The sequence below is a fragment of the Dendrobium catenatum genome, unplaced genomic scaffold (genome assembly GCF_001605985.2).
Source record: "Dendrobium catenatum unplaced genomic scaffold, ASM160598v2 fragScaff_scaffold_390, whole genome shotgun sequence".
NCBI lineage: Eukaryota > Viridiplantae > Streptophyta > Magnoliopsida > Asparagales > Orchidaceae > Dendrobium > Dendrobium catenatum.
This window is the reverse complement of record NW_021318852.1, coordinates 7,632,528-7,654,606: the sequence shown is the minus strand read 5'-3', so window position 1 is coordinate 7,654,606 and position 22,079 is coordinate 7,632,528. Positions and strand designations below refer to the sequence as shown.

The 22,079-nt window shown below is 34.7% G+C and overlaps 3 protein-coding genes across 3 annotated transcripts; 2 read left to right on the top strand and 1 right to left on the bottom strand.

The window, feature by feature from the left end:
- Positions 1–833: 833 nt before the first annotated feature.
- On the top strand, positions 834–3,151 carry LOC114578363 (GDSL esterase/lipase At2g27360-like). Its single transcript, XM_028694109.1, has 4 exons — positions 834–891; positions 1,570–1,718; positions 2,365–2,641; positions 2,868–3,151. Exons 1-4 carry the CDS (start codon positions 834–836, stop codon positions 3,149–3,151), a joined length of 768 nt encoding a protein of 255 aa, XP_028549942.1.
- Positions 3,152–10,614: 7,463 nt separating this feature from the next.
- On the top strand, positions 10,615–13,317 carry LOC110106202. Its single transcript, XM_020835992.2, has 4 exons — positions 10,615–11,015; positions 11,126–11,202; positions 11,313–11,424; positions 12,685–13,317. The coding sequence occupies exons 1-4, from the start codon at positions 10,696–10,698 to the stop codon at positions 12,812–12,814; spliced, it is 639 nt and encodes a 212-aa protein (XP_020691651.1). The 5' UTR covers positions 10,615–10,695; the 3' UTR covers positions 12,815–13,317.
- Positions 13,318–14,811: 1,494 nt separating this feature from the next.
- On the bottom strand, positions 14,812–20,655 carry LOC110106211 (protein trichome birefringence-like 37). The gene is made up of 5 exons (XM_020836010.2): positions 19,459–20,655; positions 19,184–19,355; positions 16,534–16,712; positions 16,285–16,443; positions 14,812–15,392 (listed from the first exon to the last, which is right to left on the bottom strand). The coding sequence occupies exons 1-5, from the start codon at positions 19,755–19,757 to the stop codon at positions 15,098–15,100; spliced, it is 1,104 nt and encodes a 367-aa protein (XP_020691669.1). The 5' UTR covers positions 19,758–20,655; the 3' UTR covers positions 14,812–15,097.
- Between the last annotated feature and the right edge of the window lie 1,424 nt (positions 20,656–22,079).

The window sequence follows — 22,079 nt, the reverse complement described above, 5'->3', positions numbered from 1 at the left end:
CTCCGGGCCGAAAAAATTTCAACCAAAGCAAAATGAAATGGGGCAGCAAGCGCAATAACTTCCTCTTCCGAAATCCACAGTGATGACAACCCACAATGAGAGGTGATTTTGAGGTCAGGAAAGTTCGAAGATGGAGAAAAACCAGATAAAGCATCTCTAAAAGAATAAGAAGAGTTCATCTCATTCAAAAAATTGGGATCATTCAAATGGCAACCCGCCATTAATCCAAAAATCCAAACGAAAGACGAAAATATCGAGCGAGAAAAAAATGTAAACAGCACAGGAAATGACATAGGGAAAGGAAACAAGACTTCCATGAAGCCGGATCAACGGCCAAAGGCCCCGAGAAGGACGACACGAAGGACAGCGGAACACATCGTGCCACTACATTTTCGTCCATCCCAAACAAGGAGAGCGGACAGTCCGTCCAGTCCGTCGCTTGCATGAGCGTACGTGTCCACCCAAGCCTAAGCGAGAGTGAGATGGAGGGCTTGACTTGAAGGCAGGAGGTCGGTCGGTTTTTTTTTTTTTTTTTTTTTTTTTTTTTTTTTTTTTAATACATTTAGATGATAATAAGGTTGCAAAAAAATCTAGATTTTATGTAGGGGTGTCCATCCGAGTTGGATGGTCGGGTTAGTGTTTGGCCCAAAGTTGACTCAATTCAAATATATATGTTTGACTTTAATCCACCCATTTATCATACATGTCAAAATATTTGACCAAAACCTAATTTTGTCCAAACCCAACCCATTTGACTACTTTATCGTATAAATCTCACAAGTTGTAGTTAAACATGACTTGTTTAACTCATATTTGACCTATTTAATTCGAAGATGGCCCATTTATTCAATCTTAATCCAAATGATATTCGTGTCAATTTTGAGTTTTTAGGTTAATCGGACTTAACTCAAAATCAATTGAGTCAAAACGTTTTACCCAAACCCAACCCAAAAGATTAATTAGGCCAATTCGAGCTCGGATATTGATTTTGCTTGTCCGATTTGGTCATTTATTGACACCCCATAATTTATGGAGACTATTTTTGGAAGAATGTACTGAATAATAGGTTATTCTATCATGCAAAGAAGTTGACCATGCTGAGAGGGAGGATCTAGAGTGAAAATGAGCTTTTATAGGCATTTTAACTTGGGTTCTAAATTTCATGAAGTAACTCTAACTCTCATCGGTTTTGTCAAATTAAAGGCTCTAACTATTTAAAAACTTCTTACTTTATTATACTTGAATCATCATAAACTTTTATAAAACTATTCCTCCTTTAATAATCATTTATATAGATAATTTCAAAGAATAATAATAATTTTATTCATAATTATTACATTAGAAAAATCTAAAGCCTACATCACTAAAAAGTCAAAAAATTAATTATTTCGTGTGTGGGATAATTTAAATCGCTTTTTAAAAAGTCAAAAAATTAAAATAAGACTTTTAAATAGTCGGTATCGTTTTGATCCTTTGTAAAAAAGTCAAATGACCATTTTGATCATTATCATTATTTTTATATGATTTTTTTTTAAATATAAGCCATTAACAATTTTATTTCTTTGTCAGAGAGCAAGGATATTTTCAGCAGATCTCTATTCCTAGTTGGAGAAATAGGTGGAAATGATTACAACCATGGTTTCCTACAAAGTTGGTCCGTTGAAGAAGCCAAATCTTTGGTTCCTCATGTCATCGACACAATTAGTACTGCAATTAATGTTAGTATTTACTTTGCACTATGAAAGTTAGTTTATATATTTTGAAAATATTATAATTTCTCAATAGCTTTCTGTTATTGTTTGTGTGTATGGTTCCTTATAATGATTTTCTCTTAATTTTTAGATAACTCTTTTCTTGACTTTATATGTATGAATGGATCAATCGACCAATCTCCCATCCTACTAAAATAGAAACCAAGTAGGCCATCCACCATCTTCTAAACTCTTTCATTTCTCATAAGTGATGAGATTGATGATATCTAATATTTTTAGTCATTAAGGTCCTATGTCCAACACTCACAAAGCTTTTGTAATAGTCTAAACTCTTAACTATCAAGATATTGTTCGCTTTGGCTTAAGGACCACACAGTTTTATGCTGTTGGTGTAACTTCCCAGTAACTCGTCTATCCTAGAATCGCTCCGGGATGAGCATGCTTAATTGCGGAGATTTTTTTACCAAAATACGTCTCGATGTTTAAGAGTTTAGATTCTTTTGCTTAGAAATTTCACTGTTTTAATGTCCATTGTCATTCCAATTATATGATCATTTGACAAGATAAAAATTTCTTTGAACCCTAATGAATGATACAAAATGAATAAGATTATTTGATTCTAAGCATTCTGAACTCATTTTTTTATTGTCAGGATTTAATTGATATGGGGGCAAAGACTTTGTTAGTTCCTGGAAACTTCCCAATAGGATGCATAGCAGCATTTCTCACATACTATGAGAACTCAAAAGTAGAAGACTACAATACGAGCACAGGCTGCATTAATTGGCTGAACGAGTTCTCAGAGTATCATAATAATATTCTCAAGCAGGAGCTCAATCGTCTTCGCTATATTCACCCCCACACCACCATCATTTACGCTGATTACTTCAATGCAGTTATGAACATCCTTAGCCCTGCAAATAGCACAAGTGAGACAAATTATTTTCTTTTCCCTTCACTTATTTGGACTTTATTAAGGTTTCATTTGGGACGGCTTTCTTTCTGCTTCTTAAAGATGTTTTATAGTACAAAAAATTTAAATTCTATATTAAGATGCTGCTTTAAGAAGTAAAAAGAAAGCTGTCCCAAATGAAGCCTAAGACCTAATATATATCAACTTTCTATTGTAACATCTACCTTAAATATTTGTTGTAGGGCTTGAAAAAGTACCTTTAGCTGCATGTTGTGGTAGCGGTGGCGGTCGATACAATTACGGAAAGAGCATAAGTTGTGGAAGCGAGAATTCGACTGTGTGCGGCGACCCGTCTACTTATCTTAGCTGGGATGGCTTGCACTTTACAGAGGCAACTTATAAGGCCATAGCCAAGGGAATCCTGGAAGGGCCTTTTGCTGATCCTTCTATCAATAAGACATGCAGTTCTTCCAATATTGGATATGTGGTAAAAGAACTCACAATTAATGTTTCCAAAGCAGATTAGAGGAGAAAATTTTGTATAAAAAATGTATGTACGTACTAAGGGATCCTATTGCAGTAAGTTGGCTTTCAAAAAAGATAAAAATTGAAGCTTTGTATAGGGGTAGCTTTCATGCATATTGCTTTCTAAGGGCATCTCCAACCGAAAACTTCATTTTTCACGGCAAAGTAACGCAAAAACTCCAAAATGGCACGGGATGCTCCAATCGAACGCCATTTTAGGTGTTTTTGAGAAGGTAACGATCGCTCTCCCTTTCGCGCGTTTTTCGGGTTGAGAGAAAAAATGGCGTGAGTGAACAGTGCGACGCCAATATTGGCGTCGCACTGTTCACCTGCGATTAAATGGCGAAAATTTTGGAGTTCGGTTGGAGCGAGGGAACGACTCCATACAGTCGTTTAGCGTTCGGTTGGAGATGCCCTAAAGCAGATTTTTAATAAAAAAATTTTAAATTTTAAAATTTTGTTAAAAAAAAAAATGTTTTAGAAAGCATTAAAAAAACTGTTCTAATTAAAGCCTGAATTTGATTGTGTTAAGAAGTCCTTCTATTTTAATTTTTTACTTTTACTGTAATAAAATAATATTAAATTAAGGGAATGATTTGTTGAAATGTTATTTTTGTTCAAAATAGTAATAACATGATGTAAAAATAATGTAGTAGCGGATAAAAAAAAACTCATTACTTATAAATGTACACAATAACTAAATTCATAAGAAATGAGCTTTCACAAAATAAATAAATATATATATCATTGTAACACATTTCAGTATTCTGAGAGATTTAAATACTTTTAAATATTTACAATAACATAGTATTATTCTAAGAAAATTGCTGAAGAAATCTTTTTAAAAGCATATACATGAAATACAATTGTTTTTTTTGGTCTCTACCCAAAGAGATTTAGGATTTGTTTGTAACAAATTTCTTAATATTTTCTAAAACAATATTTTAGTTAAAAATTTTCTTAAATTAAAATTTTTTGTACTAAAAATCAATTTTAAAAAGCAACGATGAGAAAGCTTTCCCAAACTAAGCTTTAGCTTTCTAAAGCTGCTTTGAAAGGTCATAAGAAAGTTGTCTGAAATGAAATCTTATATATGCTATTTGAGACTAAAAGGGCTAAAATGCTCATTTGTTTACATTAATTCATTATAAATGGCCTCTAACATTATTCTTTTTCTCATAAAAAATGTTTTATTAAAAAAAGTTATGAATTTAAAGTTTTAAATAAGAAAAATCAAATTTACACAAAATCTTGTTATAATGAGCACATAGGGTCCTCCATATTGATTTAAGTTCCTATTTGATTTTACTTAACTAATGTGGCACAATAGTGTCCTCCACGTAGATTTGGGTTAACCCCCACACACACACAAAATAAAAATTTTATTATTATATGAACTTTTAGATAAATTGTCTGCGTCAAGCTTTTTTTTTTACTCTTTATTATAGGAATCTTTAGACAATTGCCCCGGCACCCTACAAAAATTAAAATACTATGATCTTTAAGCGATTGCCCCCTAGCAGAATTATTCATATTGTGTAGAGGGGTTATTACAAGGGATTTTAAGCAATTGACCCCCTAAAGTTTTAAAATACTATAGTCTTTAGGCAATTGCCCCTAGCATAATTAAACACATTGTGTAGAGGTGTTATTATTAGGAAACGATTAACCAAATACAATAAAAAATAGCAAAGAGAATCCAAAAATATCCTTACAACCAAAATTTGTTTCAAGGGCGTTGCCCCCAGAAACCCCCGTTAGGGGGCGTTGCCCCTTGACCCCGCTACCTGACCGGGCAGGTAAAACCCCATCAGGGGGTGCTGACCCCTTGGACCCCCGACATATTGTGTAGAGGTGTTACCTAATTTTTGTTTAAGAATAATTGTCATTATATAAGATGTTGATATTTTTAAAATGTATTATGTATTCAAGTACAAATAATCATTAGTCACTAAAATGATATATATATATATATATATCACACTACTAGAAAGCCCAAATGTATGGTTGACTGGAATTGTAGCATATACTTTTTTGAAGTCTATGAATTTTAATCTTCAAAATTTCATAAAAAATTCATAATACAATCATTTCATTTTTTAGCACACAAAATAAATGAAAATAAAATCATTATTTTCTAAATCATATTCTTACCTACAAGTAACATTGTATTAAAACAAATAGATTCATATTTACTCTAATCTTTTCATGCTAATAAAATATTCAGAAACTAAGAATTCTTGTTAAATATCACACTTAAAAAAAATCAAGTATGTTGAATCATTATTTAGATAATTAGAGTGCTAATTGCATGCAAAAAATTGTCTAACAAGATTACTTAAAAATATGTATATTATTTATTGTTGTATCATCTATGAATACAAAAATAATGACTTTCTTTTTTATAAAAATAATATAGAATACAAACATTCAATATGTTCTAAAAGAAATGAATTATTATTATATTTTTGGCAATAATTTTATTGTTAAGAATATGAAAATAATAACTTGATGGTGTATTAGGCTTTGTTTGGGATGGTTTTTTTATTATTTTCAAAGAAATTTTTTTATAAAAAAATTGTTAGTTACAAAAATTTTGTACTAAAAAATTTTATTTATTTATTTATTTTTGGGGAATTTGGGGCATTAGCCAATTTCATTGAAATATGAAAGTGTTACAAAAAGAAAGAAAATCACCCGCTAACACAAAAAATATGAAGCAAATGACAAAACCCTATCATCATAAGTTGTTTAACAAGAGAAAGCTGTGAATAAAAGGAGAATTAAACAAAAATTTTAAGGACTCAGTATGCAAGCATCATGAAGAACTCCCAGACAGCCAAAATCATCCAAACGGATGTGGGGATCCCCTGGTTGTCAAAGAGACCGTCCAAGGTGATGTAGTGGTTGATCGCATTCATCATCGTCCTTCAAAAAAGTAGTCCCTGGTTGCCAAAAAAAGACCATCCAGGAACACCAAAATATTAGAGAGGAGTTCGGGCAATATCCAGTAATCCTTCCTCATCAAAAGTGCAAATATCATATAAGCATATTTTGTAGAGTTTGGAAACATTTCCGCTTGATAGTCTTGAGATAAACAGCCCGTTTAATCTTGCCAATAGTAGTGTTATGACAGTCAAAAGTGTTACCAAATAATATGTCATTTCTTGCTCTCCGTATGTAGTAAACAATAGCACTAAGTAAAATATAGCAGAGATTTTTTCTATTATTATCATGTTCCCAATCATCAATGCTTTTAAAAACTTGCCATAGGTTGGGACATAGAAGCATACTATTCATCCGAGGCAAAAGCTTATTAAGGATATTATAAGAGTAATCACATTCAAATAGAAGGTGATTTTGATTTTCCCTATTAATCCTGCAGAAGACACAGTATGGAGAAACAAGAATTCCCCTAGTAATCAAAACATCAGATGTTTTGAGGCCATTTTTTAAGGCAATCCAAGAGTAAATTGAGAAATTAAGCGCATAATGTTTATGACAAACAAAATTATACCAGGGAACAGCTTCACAATCCGCATAGTATTATTTAAGAAAGGTGCTTAAGGAAAGCTTAGCAGGTTTGGTCCAATAGCATTCCTCCGTCGAGTCAGAGATAGGGATAGAAGTGATCAGAGCAGCCCAATGGGTAGGGATGGATGGAGGTAAGATCCAAGTCCCATTGGAGAGGAGATAGCTAACAGGCAAGTTGGGAGGATTAATAAGAGTATCCAACTATTAATTCTTAAGCCGTTCAGCCATAGACTGACCAAAACACCAAGGACCCCAAAAGAAAGAAAGGCTACTGCTATTAATAATTCTGAAATTCAGAGAATGCAGTAAGCATTTGGCCACATCACAAAGAGATTTCCAATAAACAGAGCCCTTAGAAATGATTTAATTCCAGAAAGAAACATATTTTGCTTTCCACCACAAAAAGAGATAGATCTTAGAGTTGTAAAACCTCCAGATAATTGTGCACCCAAAAGCATGGTAGAGGGAATCGATAGAAGGGATGCCTAGCCCCCCATAAATTTTAGGCTTATAGGTTTCTTTCCAGAAATAATATGTAACATTTTCTTGTGAATATCCCCATAGTATAAGAACCTAGAGCACAAACTGTTTATGACCTTAACATAGGCCTTAGGGATTAAGGTGCTTCTAACCCAATAGGCTAGAATATTATAAATGGTGTATTTAAGAAATTGTAAACGGTCAGCTAAAGAAAGGGTTCTAGCCTTTCAGCTATCCAAAGAGCACATGATTCTTTGCATAAGAGGTTGAAAATCACATTTTTTTAGTCTCCTACAAAAGATAAGAATGCCAAGATACTTGATAGGAGCAGTAGAAATTGGAATATTCAGAGTATTGGATATGGCCTGCTCATCCAGCACATTATTAGAGAAAAGAATCATGCTCTTATTGCTATTAACTTGCAATCCCAAAATGCTAGCAAAGCCAGCTAAAATCTTATTAAAAGTTTGAGCATTCTCTAAAGAGGCCCTGGCAAGCACCAATAAGTCATCAGCGTAGAGGATATGGGAAATAGAAACATTACCAGCCTCAATACCCTAAAAAGAGTTGTTAAGTGAGACATCCTCAAAGCAAGAAGAAAGGCTGTCCATGACAATGCAGAAGATGTATGGTGAAAGAGGACACCCTTGCCTAAGGCCGGAAGATGAATTGAAGTAACCTACAAGCACCTTGTTAATAGAGATAGAGAAGTGCACATCAGTAATGCAACCTTTGATCCATGAAACAAAGACATCAAGAAAACCTTTGGCAAGCATACTGTTAAGCAAAAATTCACTTGAAACTGTATCAAAAGCCTTATGAATGTCAAATTTTGCACAAAAAATTTTGTGTTTAGCATTTAAATTAAAATCCTTAAGCAGGTCAGCCACTAAAAGAATATTATTCGAGATGATTCTATCTTTGATAAAGCTAGATTGGCTATGATGAATAATGGACGACATAACCTCTTTCATCATGTTGGCAAGAATCTTGGCAATGATATTGTAGGTGTTACAGAGGGATATTGGCCTGTAGTCAGAAATGTCATGAGCATGAAGCCTTTTAAGAATAAGGCAATGAAAGTGGCCTTCACATGCTTAGGCATTGAACCAGTAGAGAAAAAGGAGAGGACAACCTCACAAAGCTGTTTGCCAATATTATTCCAAGTGAATTTGTAAAATTCAAATGTGTAACCATCAGGTCCCGGTGCAGAAGAGTTTGGGAGGAGAAGATAACGTTCTTAATTTCCTCCACAGTAATGGGGGTAATCAGTTGTGGAGCAAGGTTGGTGGGGAGCTTTAGTTGAATAGGAACAGCCCAATCATTGGTGTTGGGAGGAAGAGTTGTATTAAAGAGTTTTTGGGAATGATGAATAATGGCATTGTTGATGTTAGTCGAGTTGGTGAATATCCCTTATGTGGTGGCGATTCCTTTAATCAAATTGAAATTGTGTCTAGCATTAATCCGAGAGTAGAGGAATTTAAGATCATCCTCCCCACTAGACATCCATTTTGCTTTTGCTCTTTGTAAAATCCAATTAGACCAATCAGAGTTCCTCTCAGCAAGCTTATGGTTGGAGTCTTTCAAAGCCGAATTTAAAGGATCCAAGGGAGAATCCTGAATTTGTCTCAGCGGTAAGAAAGCAGTAAGAAAGTTGTCCAAAATATGAGTAGATAATAATATTCATTTTGTTTTGTTATTGAAGTTTGAACCAATATTTCTCTAGTAATTTCTCTCTCTCTCTCTCTCTCTCTCTCTCTCCGTCTCTCTCTCTCCGTCTCTCTCTCATTATATATCTCCTTCGTATTATACTACTGTCGTTGTTAGAAATGGCAATGACTATATTCATACTTATATAACCCAAATAATTTAAGACAAACCCTCGTTCATTTGATGGTGTGCTGGATTAATTAATTTAGACTCTAATTAATATCTTGTCATATTTGTAATAATTTTTATGAATTATATTTAATTTAAAATGCTGACTTTTGGGTAACTGTATTTATATTATTTTTGTGAAATTTTAAGAGATTAAAGCATGAAGTTCTAATCCATTAAGATTCAAATAATGTTTGAGCTCTATTTGAGGCATCTTCGAACTTGAGTCATATATTTGAATCCTATTTGAAAATAGTTAAAACAGTCTCCTAACGATCTATAATAGTAGATTATAATACATCAAAGTGTGATAACAATAAATATAGCATAATGTTGAGTGTTAGAAAATTTTAGTCGATAGAGATTGAATTTCACATCTTAACAATGCACAAAAATTCAGTACGAATAGATAAAAAGGATAACACTAGAGAATATTTTTAGTGGAAAAATCAGAATTCACTTTGTAACAAGTGATATAAAAATCATCCTTTTTACCATTGAAGAAGAGGAAAATACAACGATAAACAACAATTGGATACAATCTTGAGAAAATTCTAGAAATGTTGATGATTTTTAATGTCGATCGCTGATGATGATGGTGATTGCTGGTAATAGTGACTAGCGGTCGATGGCAGCAACAGTGCTAGGAAATATATAAAAGATCTCTGATTCTTACCCTCTTTTTCTCTTTATTTCATCTTTCTCTTTCAGTGAAGAACAAGGGGTCAATTTATAATTTTTTAGAAGTGATATGACTAGTAAATAAAGAGAAGATCAATGATACGTTGAGAGTGTTTCAATGGACGACTGATATCAACTCTCTCGATCATGAGTTGTTTATCAATCATTATCTTAGGCTCGTTGAATTCGTCACGTCGAGCCGCTCGATTTGACTATGAATACGTCACATTTGGATATCGTTTAGTAATTCAATTAATGTTCTAAAGCTTCCAAATAGGCTTTGGTAATTTTATTTGGACCCACTTGCTATTGGATTGGATCGAATTTGATATCGTTGGCCGCAACGATTGGATCGAATTGTTAATGATATATCACATAACATAGTAAATTTTGATAAAACAGATTTCAATCATAATAGCTATTAAATAACATACAAAAACTTTATTACAAGAGTGTACAATTACAATGGCAATTGTAATACATCAAAATATAATCAATAGTAGAACATAATTAAATTTCTTCTCTCATGCCTCAGGTGAGTGTTTCAACACTTGATATTGGTGAAGCCAATTTCTTCATATTTAGCATAACACTTAGGATACTTATTTATATCATTATAAAGTATTCAAATCTTGAAAATTGTAAAATATTAAATTCAAGCACTCTTCTTCATTAAATTTAGAGTTTCATTAGCCTTTACAAAAAGATCATATTATATATATATATATACAAAAGAAAATTAATAATGGAGAAATTTGGCTAATAGTATATATTTTGAGGAATATTAATTTAAATTTTCATTAAAATATTTATTTCATTATCATTATTTTTGAACAGAAATATATTATTAATCTCATCTATAAATTTTGAAATTACTATATTTTCTCAGCAAATTATATGGAGTACAAATCACCCTGCGATACCTAGGCGCCGATGTACAGTCGGCCTTAACGCGAGCACCAAGGGCTGGGAATGGACGGAACCGTAGAGGTCATTAGGACGGCTACCAGTCGCACCAGACCGTTCTACTCGCATGAGTGTTCTTCTTCTCGAAGTGTTAGGTCTTGGAGCCCTAGGAACCGCGCTCTCCACTTGCCTTCCTCCCCAATCAAAATTGCTATCAGGAAGAGCAAAGGCGTTCTCCGTCCTCTACTACGTTCTTTCCGGAGTTCACTGTCATCTTCCGCAGCATCGACCAAGCAAATGACGAGCAAAGAGAAGGGAGCGCAGGTTGAGACCCCTTCAATGAAGCTTCTTTTCGTTGAGATGGGTGTCGGATACGATCAGCACGGGTGCTTTCGTCCTTTCGCATATTTTCTCTTTTTATTAATACGCTCTGTCTGCTTCTTTTTGGTTTTGTAAGCTTCGGTCTTGCTCAATTGACCGTTTTATTGATGATCAGGCAAGACATTACTGCTGCGGCAATGAGGGCATGCAGGGATGCTATCTCTTCCAATTCAATTCCAGCTTTCCGAAGTGGTAACCGCTGATTTCTCCTCCCTACTCCTGAAGAAATAATGGGTTTTGGTTGTAAATTTATACCTGAGATTAAAAAAAAATGAATTTATTGCAATTACATTTTGGATCAGGGTCGATTCCTGGTGTTAACACTGATCAAATGAAACTTCAGATAAAGCTTGGAGTTCCCCACTCTGTTCAGCAATCACTTGACATTGAAAGGGTGAAATCTGTCTTTCCATAGTGAGTTTCTCATTAATCCCTTTTCTAGTGCCTTCAACATTATTTTTCAGAGAGAATGACTCAAATTTAGGAACATCTGTAGTAGTGCAAAGCTTTTTTTTTTTGGGTTTTAAAGTTGATCCTGTTTGTCTTCTTTGTCAAAATTTGAAAAGTATAACAAATGTATTGCTTGATATAAGCAAACACTGAGATCTGATATCTGTGATATAAACGAAAGGATGATGTTATATAATATGGTGGTTACAATTAATTGCTCACAGATATTAAAGAACTTTCTGACTCGAAATTATGCACACTTTTAACATCTTTATTATTATGAAAAGTTTGGATTTTTAATGAGAAAATTTTGCTGTACTCTTTACTGCGACTTTTCTGAAGTTGTAAGCATTGAAGTTCTCTAATGTGGAAACACTTCCAACTTTATCCCATATAGAGATTTAGAGTTGATCCATGTTGCCTTCAGGATTTGTATGGTAGGGCTTATTTAACATTAAGAAAGGGTTTTTTTTTTTTGACATGGAACAAACAAGAAAAGTTTGAATTATTACGGAATTATGAATTTTCTTAAAATTTGGTTATTAATTAGAGACAGGGAATATATAAATAGATACCCAAGGCTTGTAATTTTATTTAGAAATTTTTTTCTTTTTAGATTTAATCTTGTGGGTGCCTGTTTTGATGTGGGATGACAAATTTCAAGGAAAATAACTCCATGTTTGAATTATTTGAACTATATTGATTTCTTTCCTTAATCTAGGTATTTCTCCAGCATTTTTATTAGTGTTGCAGGAGTCCCGATTTTAGTCAAATTATGTTCAATTGGGTTTTTAGTGAAGATGTGAATTTACATTTGCTTGTTAATTTTTTTCATGATTTGAATTTTCTCTGGATTAATTGATGATTTTAGTATCGCTTAATTTTGAATTTTACAAATTTTGAGTTTTCACCTATAAATTTTCTTATGTAATAAGTGATCGTTGATTTAAGAATTCATATTTATTTTGCATTTTTTATATTTTGTATGACTTACATTCATTTAATCATGCTAAATTGTATTGAAAAGATTTGAACTTGATGCATCTTTCATCAAATCTTTTTTGTTTTTAGTTTAACTTCTAAGAGACTGCAATATTACTTGATCCCATTGGTCATGCATAACTTCCATTCCCAGAATTGTTAATAATTTCCAGAATGTTAGTCCTTTATCATGCCACAAGTTTTTGTGACTAATTTAATGTATCACTCACTATTTCACTACAGTGGTCAAATTCTTAACGTTGAAGTTGTTGACGGGGGAATGATATGCTCGAGTGGTGTTTGCCTGGAAGCAATGGGGGATAAGAATGATGACTGCTACATAGTCAATGCTGCTGTGTATGTTGGTTATTAATGCCTTGATTTTCATCTTTTTCTCTTCGTCTTGTGTTGTTGTTCTTAGAGGTCAATTTAGGAAAAAGTATCTTCTCTTTCTACCTATACATTCCTTACATAATGGTTGAATTCTTCTTTTGAAACTGGTACTTTACCGTGCGCTCATCCTTGATGTTGACAAAGGAGATAAAAGTCCTACTTGTCTCCATTTTGTGTATTCTTTAGCGAGCTAATCCCACGGGCATCCAAAATCTTATGCGTTGGTTTTTGTTATTTTTGTCACCCCAAATTTTCCTGTCATGATACAGCTCACCTTGATCTGTTGATTGGGAGCTTAGGCTACGAATTAAGAGATCTTAGGTTCGAGTCTTGTATATGCGATGTGTGTATGGGTCTGCCTTAATTAGCCTAAATACCCAAAATAAATAAATTTTCATGTCATGTCGTCATTGTTTGTATATTGTTGTAATGTAAAACCAGCTTGGCGTGTATTTAACTTTTGGCTATTCATGTGGATTAATACGAGGGATTGAACATCTTATGTGAATTAAGAGCAAGGAGAATTACACGGCAACATCTTCTAATGACGTCAGACAACACCTAATGAATTTGGTGTACCCCTTGCATGAGGCTGCTGCCCATGTAGGGTATGGTGGGCTTCATTTATGCAGCCAGCTTCTCATTGTTGTGATTTATTTACAGGATTTGAATCAGTGGCCTTCAGTTCATAATAGAGGAAACATTCAAGGAGTTAGTAATTAATTTTACTTTATAAATAAATTAAAAAAAAAAAACAAATCTGATGGTTGAAGAAATATACGATCCATAGGAAAAACAATGGCTTACATGCCGGTATTAATGTTTAACCTGTCCTAGTTTCTGGTGGTATGAGACATTATGAAATCCAAGGGATTTGATTCATAAAGGAGTTGTACAGACTATTCTGAAGCAGCTTAACTTGTTCATAGGGAAACTGCTTGACCATACTGAACATGCTTTTCATGTTGATTTGACAAGTTTGATTAGTTCTAATCCCTGTTAAAATATGTCTTTGGTGTGTAAATTGAGGAAGCATTAATTAGTGGTTATTAACAAAACTCTTTAGGGAGATGTTAAATTCATAGACTTGTATGGTTAAGTTCTGTAAGAATTATACAATTTATACGTGACTAACTAGTTAGAAACATGAAATTCACATCTGGCTTACATGTATCCTGCTGTATGTATCATACAATATTCAACTACTCTTCCAAAGAGGTATTTTATACTTGAATACATTAAAGGGCTGGTTGGTTGGAGGATAAGGAATATAGTGTAAAAGAAATGCATTGATTTTTTACTTTTTGATGTTTTGTTGGACAAAATGCAAAGTAAAGTAAAACCCCTATGTATAATGAATCCCTTGTGGAAGTTCAAATTCCGTGTAAAGTAAAATCACTCGTTTTGATTGAAAAAGGAAATCACCCTGCTCAGGTGAGAGAAAAGCTCGCAGGAAGGCACGGAGGAGCTCACTTCGACTTCGTTGCTGTTCAGATCGCATTTCCTCTGATTCGATGACGTTCCCTTCCTCTCAGATTGCAAGGCACGACATTCAGAACCCTCACTTGGATGAAATTCCCTTCCTCTCGAATCGGAGGGCACGGTCGCTGGCTTATTTGAGTTCCCTTGCTTTGCTTCGATGACGTTCCCTTTCTCTCGGATCGGAAGGCACGAAAAGCTTGCTTGACAGTCAATTCGCTCTCAACTTCGGCCAAATCTTGTAAATTCTGGCATTTTCCGCGTACTTCTTTTGTGAATTCCCGTAATGAAGCGACGGTTGTAGAGTATGGGGTTCACAATACATTTATTTTACTTTACTCTGCATACGCCCAAAAAAAAAAATAGTTCCCCTATATTTACTTTACATCCAACCAAACAACTCAAAATATTTACTTTACATTATATTATTTTTACTATGCATTTACTTTATACTGCATTCACTATACAACCAACCAAATAGCCCCTAAACCAGAAAAGTTTTTAAATAACAAAGTTTATATTTGAGACTTTCTTGAATAAATACACAATTTGCTCAACCTGCTTTTGACATCATTATTCTGAATACAATGGCAATAGAAGTCATGGATTTCTCAATCCCAGGAATCTTCTAGGACAGAAATTCTGACCACTAAAGAAAAAATACATGATTTACAATATCAAGCAAATAAGCAATAAGAGCAAGAACAATGGCTATGGTTCTGAAATGTTCCCATGGATTTTTTTTTCCGGCCATCTTTTAATACTTTATCATTCTCATATTAGATCACGAAATTAGAGCTGCATACAGGATCGTGTTCCATGTATCTGGAAGCCCTGCAATGCACCAGTGGCTGCAGTCCATTCCCGGGTGGCCTCCACTGTATGCAGATGGGTGAGCATCTTTCCTCAGCTGTGATAGCAAAGTGATATCAAGCAGATAGACTTGCTTGCCTATGGTGTTCAGCACATTCTTCACCACTCCTTGCTCAGGTAACGAACTCCCAAGGTATGTTGATCCGATTACTGGTTGTGTTTGCCTTCCACAATCTTTAACTCCTGGTTCTCCCCAATCCAAGCCTCTGATTTCACAAAGAATTTTAGCAAGCAAGTAAAGAGGTTTGTTTTCTCTGTTCAAAATGTTACTCCAAACCAATGTTTTATAGGGAGGTTTAAGTCAAAGTAATGAGAGTCATCAGATGGAGAGATTTTTAGATTAGAATAGCTCAAAAATTTCTTATGCATTTGGTCTGTAGTCTGCTCCATCTTATTCTGCACCGAGGCAAATACAACAAGCTAATAATACAGAATAATAGAGCAAACATGCAAGCCTAACACACAAGAAAAAAACTCATGAACTGTACATAACTAAAAACTCTCTATGAATGGGGCATAAGATTAGATCCGTGGGACAGAAATCCCACGAATATTTCATTTTCTGTATGTTAAGAAAAATTGAAGAACTTGAATAAAGTTCCAGAAACGTTAATTGTACAGCATCAATGACTGGGGGAGGAGCGGTAAAGAGGATTGAAGAACATGAGAGGCATTTGTGAATTTGCTCATTTGATGTTTGGCGGGCAAAGAATTTTTATTTTGCTAATAAAACTGACTCTGAAGTTGGGTTCTCTTATTTCACCTTAGAAGTTATTTGAGTTTGGGGTAGCGTATTTGATCATAGTTTTACCCATCTCATTTCAAAATCAAAGATCAAGCAACTCCACCTTTGTCAGATACTCCATATATCACACTAGATAGATATCAAATTTATGGAATACGATTCGCTGTCAATATGCCTTGATGGTGAAATGGTAGACAGACGAGACTCAGAATCTCGTGCTACCTTATATTTCTAGGGGGGTCTTGTGGGCTTTATGTTTCACAGTTTCCATTTTAGGTAATTATGCCTTGTTCTTTGGGTCCACCCTGAGTCATCCCCAAAATGCCTTCAAAATAATGTTACAAACTACTTACTGGTAATGTGTTGGAGAGATCCCCTGGAAAAAGACCCTTTTAGTATTGACATCAACGCTGGAATCCACCCACTTTGCCCATGTAGTTAGCCCTTTGTAGAACGCTTCAAGTCTGTTCATGTCCCTCAAAATCTTGTCCCCATCCTGGATGTAGTCCCAACTGCAAAATACAAACCGAATTCATTCATCTTCTTTGATTTGTTAAAACCACTGGAGGGAAGCCTAGAAAGAAGTGTGGCTGTATCATTACCCTTGGCTAGCTGCTCCATTATGGATCCACCAGTGCCATGTATTGAAGATGAGCAGGTCTGCACTGAGCCATATGCTGCCACTTGATACTGAGTCGAGCTTGAGGATGTGGCCAATAGATTCTGTGACGACGTCAACTAGATAGGGTTTTCGGTAATACATCACTGACACAGTGTACTCCTACAGATGCCGTTTGTGTATTCATTAGCACTAGACAAGTAGTGGTTGTAGGGACGGGCATCAACAACAACAACAACATCAAGCCTTTGTCTCACTACGTGAGGTTGGCTACATGAATCTTTTTTCTCCATTGTGTAATGTTAAAAGTCAAATTCTCATTTAAATCTAATAAACAAAGATCATTTCTAATATTTTCTAACCAAGTCTTTTTAGGTCTACATCTACCTTTCTTAATATAAGTCAAATCTAATACCTATACTTTCCTAACAGGGTCATCGAGAGGCCGCCGGTTTTTGCATCATTTTGGTTAAAATGGTTAAAATCAAAAAGGCAAATCAAACTGATCTTATTTGATTGTTTCAGTTCGATTGTTAAAATATTAGTCCAGTTATTAGTTATAATTTTGAATTTATTTGTTTTTTGGTTATTAATTTGATTTTAATTTTTTAAAATAAATTAAATTAAGAATTGCATTATACTAATTTCCTTAAATATATAAAACCTATGAAATAAATAAATAAATGACAGTTGGTATTATTGTTAATGTATGCTATTTAGGTTAAAGATAATTAGATTCATTAGTAAAGTTTATCACATTTCAGTTCATTCCAAACTGAACCGAATGAACCTTAACTAGCCAAAATAAAATTTGATTTATTAAATTTAGAAAATAGTTTGATCGGTTTGATTTTTGAATTATAGAGCTAAAACCAGTTTTCTTAGCTAATTAGTAATTCAAACCTATCAACTAGATCAAATGCACACCCACCGCATGTGATGTTTTCAGAAGATTTGTGTTTGATTTAGCATTGGACTTTGCTGGGTAAGTAGGCAGGGGCTTTAGGGCTAAGGCTTCGTTTGGGATGGCTTTTTTATTGCTTGTTGAAGCAGTTTTTTAGCACAAAAAATTTATTTTTTGTATTATAAAGCTACTTTTAGAAGCAGTAAGAAAATCGTCCCAAACGAAGCCTAAGACAATTTGCTTAATTATTTTATGTAGAATTCCCACTTGCTTGAATGTCCTGGTCACCTATGCGTTGTATGGATGCTGTGGCCTTTTGCAATAATTACATGATGTTAGGAATACACGGCCATGTGCTTGGGGATTCTCCATGAGTTGGAAACTCTTGAAGGGTATAGACAAAAATTTCTATTCATAAATATTGCATCATTTTTTTTTTCATGATAAATTTCTGTCAGAATTGTGGACCTATTTTATTAAATGTCTCTATAGTTGAGAGATATTTACTCAATAATTAACTTACGTAGGAGTTATTGGAGTGATTTTGTCTTTTTTTCTTTTAAACCATAGTAGATGCAGTAGGATTCTTTACGATCATCCAAATGGTTCTATGATTAAGATTGGGTGATTAAACAGTGCAATTACCGTGATAATCTGATAGAACTGAGCTATTATTTTGTGTAGCCACCGGATGGTTCTCCCATCCGGTTACGCACTCGGTACCGAGCGGTATCGAGCACAGGTACCGAGCTCAGTACCGAGTGCGGTACATTTCTTGGGTAACGTGGCGTATTTTTGTTTGAAATAGGAAAGCAGCAGAATAAAAAAAAAATTTGGTAAGGATAATGATTATGAAATAGGAAAAGATAATAAGAAAGCAGCAGGAAGAAAGGAATTCCTGTTAGATTTTTCTTTTTTTTTGGCGCATCTGGCTCATCAGTGGTAGGGTTGTAAATGAATATGAGTCTAGGTCAGGTTTCCCCTAACTTGAGCTTGATTATTTAATCAAGTTCAATCTGAAGCTTGCTTCCAATTTTAGATGAGAAGATGATTCCAACTTAAGAAGTTGTACATTCTATGATTGAGCTACTATGAGCTGGTCATAAGTTAGTCTGCTTTTTTAAGGTAAAAGCATGGGGCCTTTGCCAGTTTTTTGTGCCTGACGTTTGGTCACGGGTTGCCTTGAACTTTGGAATAAGGGGAAATGCTCATCACTACACTGTTCACCCCAATTTCCTCTGATTTTTGTTCTAAAGTAGAAATATAAAAGAGAAAGGTTTAAACTTTATGGAATAGGAAAATAAAGTAAACAACTTGCTGGAACATCCCAACCATTATCAGAATTAACGTGATTCATGCATGCTTGAGTTAGAAGCGCTCCAATGTATAAATAATACCCTACCTGACATATTAGAAATGCTCTTTCTTTATTAGATTTAAATGAGAATTTGACTTTTAACGAAGACACAATGGCAAAAAGGATTGATGATGATGATGATGATGTTGTTGTTAAAGTGAACTTAGAATCTAAATTGATGAGTCCAGTCAAGCTCAAATTTATATCAGATCGAGCTAGTTTTTTAATAGAATAATTAGCTATAAATCATAAAATATGTAATTCAAATTTGTGGCTTCATGAATTTATGTTTTAGCAGTTAGGCCTTGAATCCATTCACAAAAAGTTAAAGCATTTTGAAATCTGATTTATGCCATAAAATAACGCAAGTACCTCAAACGTGACAGTAGAGAGGGGATCCCTCTTGTTAGTGGAAATCTTGGAGCCAGGCACAGCAGCATGAAGCAAGCAAAGCAATGACTGCCACTGGTTAGAACTTATTGAATCTCCCACAAACATTATCTTCTTCCCTCTCCACCTTGTCAAGAAATCCTTCCCATCAAACCTTCATCCATCATTCAAAACTTCATTTCTTCATTACCATATACTTCCATATAAAAAACTGAGAAGACACAAGGAGAAAAACAAAAAGGATGTGATAATCTAACCTGGGAAGCTCACAAGTAGTTGGCCTCCACCTGTACTTGAGATAGAGCTTATCAGGTCGGCCATACTTCTGGCAGTCGAACTCTGGGTCAATGAAAGGGCAGTTTGCCGAGTCATGGAGAGGATAGGAGTCATCATAAACCCAGCTTCCATGGAAGAAGTCGCAGCTCGAGCTGCTGGCTTTGGACTGGCCGCCACTTGTATTGAGAAGAGCAGTCTCAGATTGAACACTAAGGTATGTAAGAAGAGAAGCTATGAGAATTATGAGCTTGGCAAAACTGAGAGGGGATTTGACCTGCATTGTAACAGGTTAGGAAAATAGTGCCCTGCCCCAGAAGATTTTGATGCTCGAATGGTGGAGATTATACTTGTGGAGAGTAATCCAAACAGGAGAAAGAAAAAATAGTCTTAAATGTCTTCTCAATGTGTTTGTAGTCAATTTGTCGAGAAATTATTCTGTTCGGAGTCCGAACGTAGAGGATCTTTCGGATTACTGTGTATCCTATGCATAAGCTCTGCGTGCTCTCTGCTTATTTATTGTGTATATATTGCGTATTTGTAGATTATGAGGATTTGCTGCTTATTTGTTATGTATCTAAAAATACGCAAAGTGTAAGTAGTGTAAGCAGAGCGTACGTAGTACGTCTAATAATCCGGAAGATCCTCTACGTTCGGACTTCGCACAGAATAATTTCCCCAATTTGTGGGGTATGTTTGTGGCTGCAAGTTGGGCAAATGGGACGAATACCTATCCAAAAAGGTGAGAGGTTCACGTGTGGAAGGCAGACTGCATGGGAGACTTGCAGAGACAGAGAGCAAGACACGGGCCAATTTCAATGTGCTTGGCGTTTAGTGAGTTCTTACCTTTTTGTTAACTAATGATTTATTATATCATTCAAAACTAATGATCTTTTTGTTGAAATTTATTGCTCTAATTTCATCCTTTCAAATCTTGCATTGATTTGTTTCTTGCCATTGAATCTTAATTCTCTGCATTCGATGCTAATTCACTGAATCCTTGAAAGAATTTTACTTAATTTTTTTTTTCTTTAGGCTGACAATGCTGATTATGATTAGATGCACTATGCTTTGAATATTTGGCTTCTTGCGTAGGAGGTCCCCAGTCAACTATTATCACAGCTGTTAACTTGAGGCAAACATAAGAGAGCATTTTAAAAAAAAAATGATTTGAGTTTTGACTTTGAGCTCATATTGAAATAATGAGCTGACCAATGAGTCAGCATAGCTGACTCTAATCAAACTTGCGTCGAGTTTGGCCAAAATTTAAGCTTTGTTTTGGACGGCTTTCTTAGTGTTTCTCAAAATAACTTTTTAGTACATAAATTTTAATTTTTTATCAAAAGTTGTTTGTACCAGAAAGCTACTATAAGAAGCAGGAAGAAAATCGTCCCCGATGAAGCCTTCATCAACTATTGATATAGAGCTCTATTTTTTTTAATAGAAATTAAAAAAAGAAATTTGTGCCTACTAAACTTTGAGCCATCTGGTTTGACTTTTTTTATTATCAGGGCCATTATCATTTATTGATTATTAGGCGTGATGCTTTTGACAGCTCTTTTCCTCCCGATCATCATTCAAGTCCTAGTTTTATTATTATTATTATTTTTTGAGTGAATTTAATCATAAATTGACATGCGGATGTTCAAGACTTTGAATCTGCAACCTTTTGGTTGACAACCGAAGCTCTCGTCCATTAGATGAAGGTGGGGCTGCACTCAATTTCTAATTTTCTTTAGTTTGCTATTACCTCATCTAATTTGAGGGAGTTCTCAATTCCACCTCCTTTCTACGATTAATTATTCTGTGCGGACGTCGAACGTCATATGAAGATCAATCAGAATGCACTATGTCACCCTTGTGCTCGATACCGTAACTCAATACTGTTCGGTACAGCTCAGTACTACGGCTTAGTATTGCTAACGTGATGCATTCTGATTGGTCTTCTATCAGCATTTTACGTCTGATATCCGTAGAGAATAATTTCTCCCTTTCTATAACTTCACTCTCAGTGATGACATTTCAATTGCCCATTTGACCCACACATTTATTTTTTCTCTTTTCATTATTTTTTTAGATGTAGATCAAATTTGATCATGATAGAAACTTTTTTTTGGAAACATTTAGGTCAATCAAGACAAATTCACACGCACATTACATACACAATACTCAAATTCAAGATTTTTTGATTGATAGTCAAAGTTCGTAACAAACAGATCAAGAAGATAAGGAAGTCGAATCTCCTCAGTCAGGTTTATTTGCCTCAGTTGGTTTAGGCAATGTCATTGCCATATCCATTAGAGTGGCATCTCCACTTACATTTTTAATGGGGATTTATGTACAAAGCACATAATTCTAATATACTCATGTTAGGGGTGTCAATTTCGGGTCACAGGTCGGGTTCGGGTCGAACCCAAAACTGACCCGGCACTATTCGGGTCAACCCGAACCCGACCCGTTTTTAAAAACGGGTCGGTTTCCTTGACCCGAACCCGACCCGCTTCGGGTCCGGGTCAACCCGACCCGACCCGAATGACCCGTTTTCAACCAAAAAATTGCTAATTTTCGGGTCAAAAACGGGTCAATCTCCTCTTTTCGGGTCAAA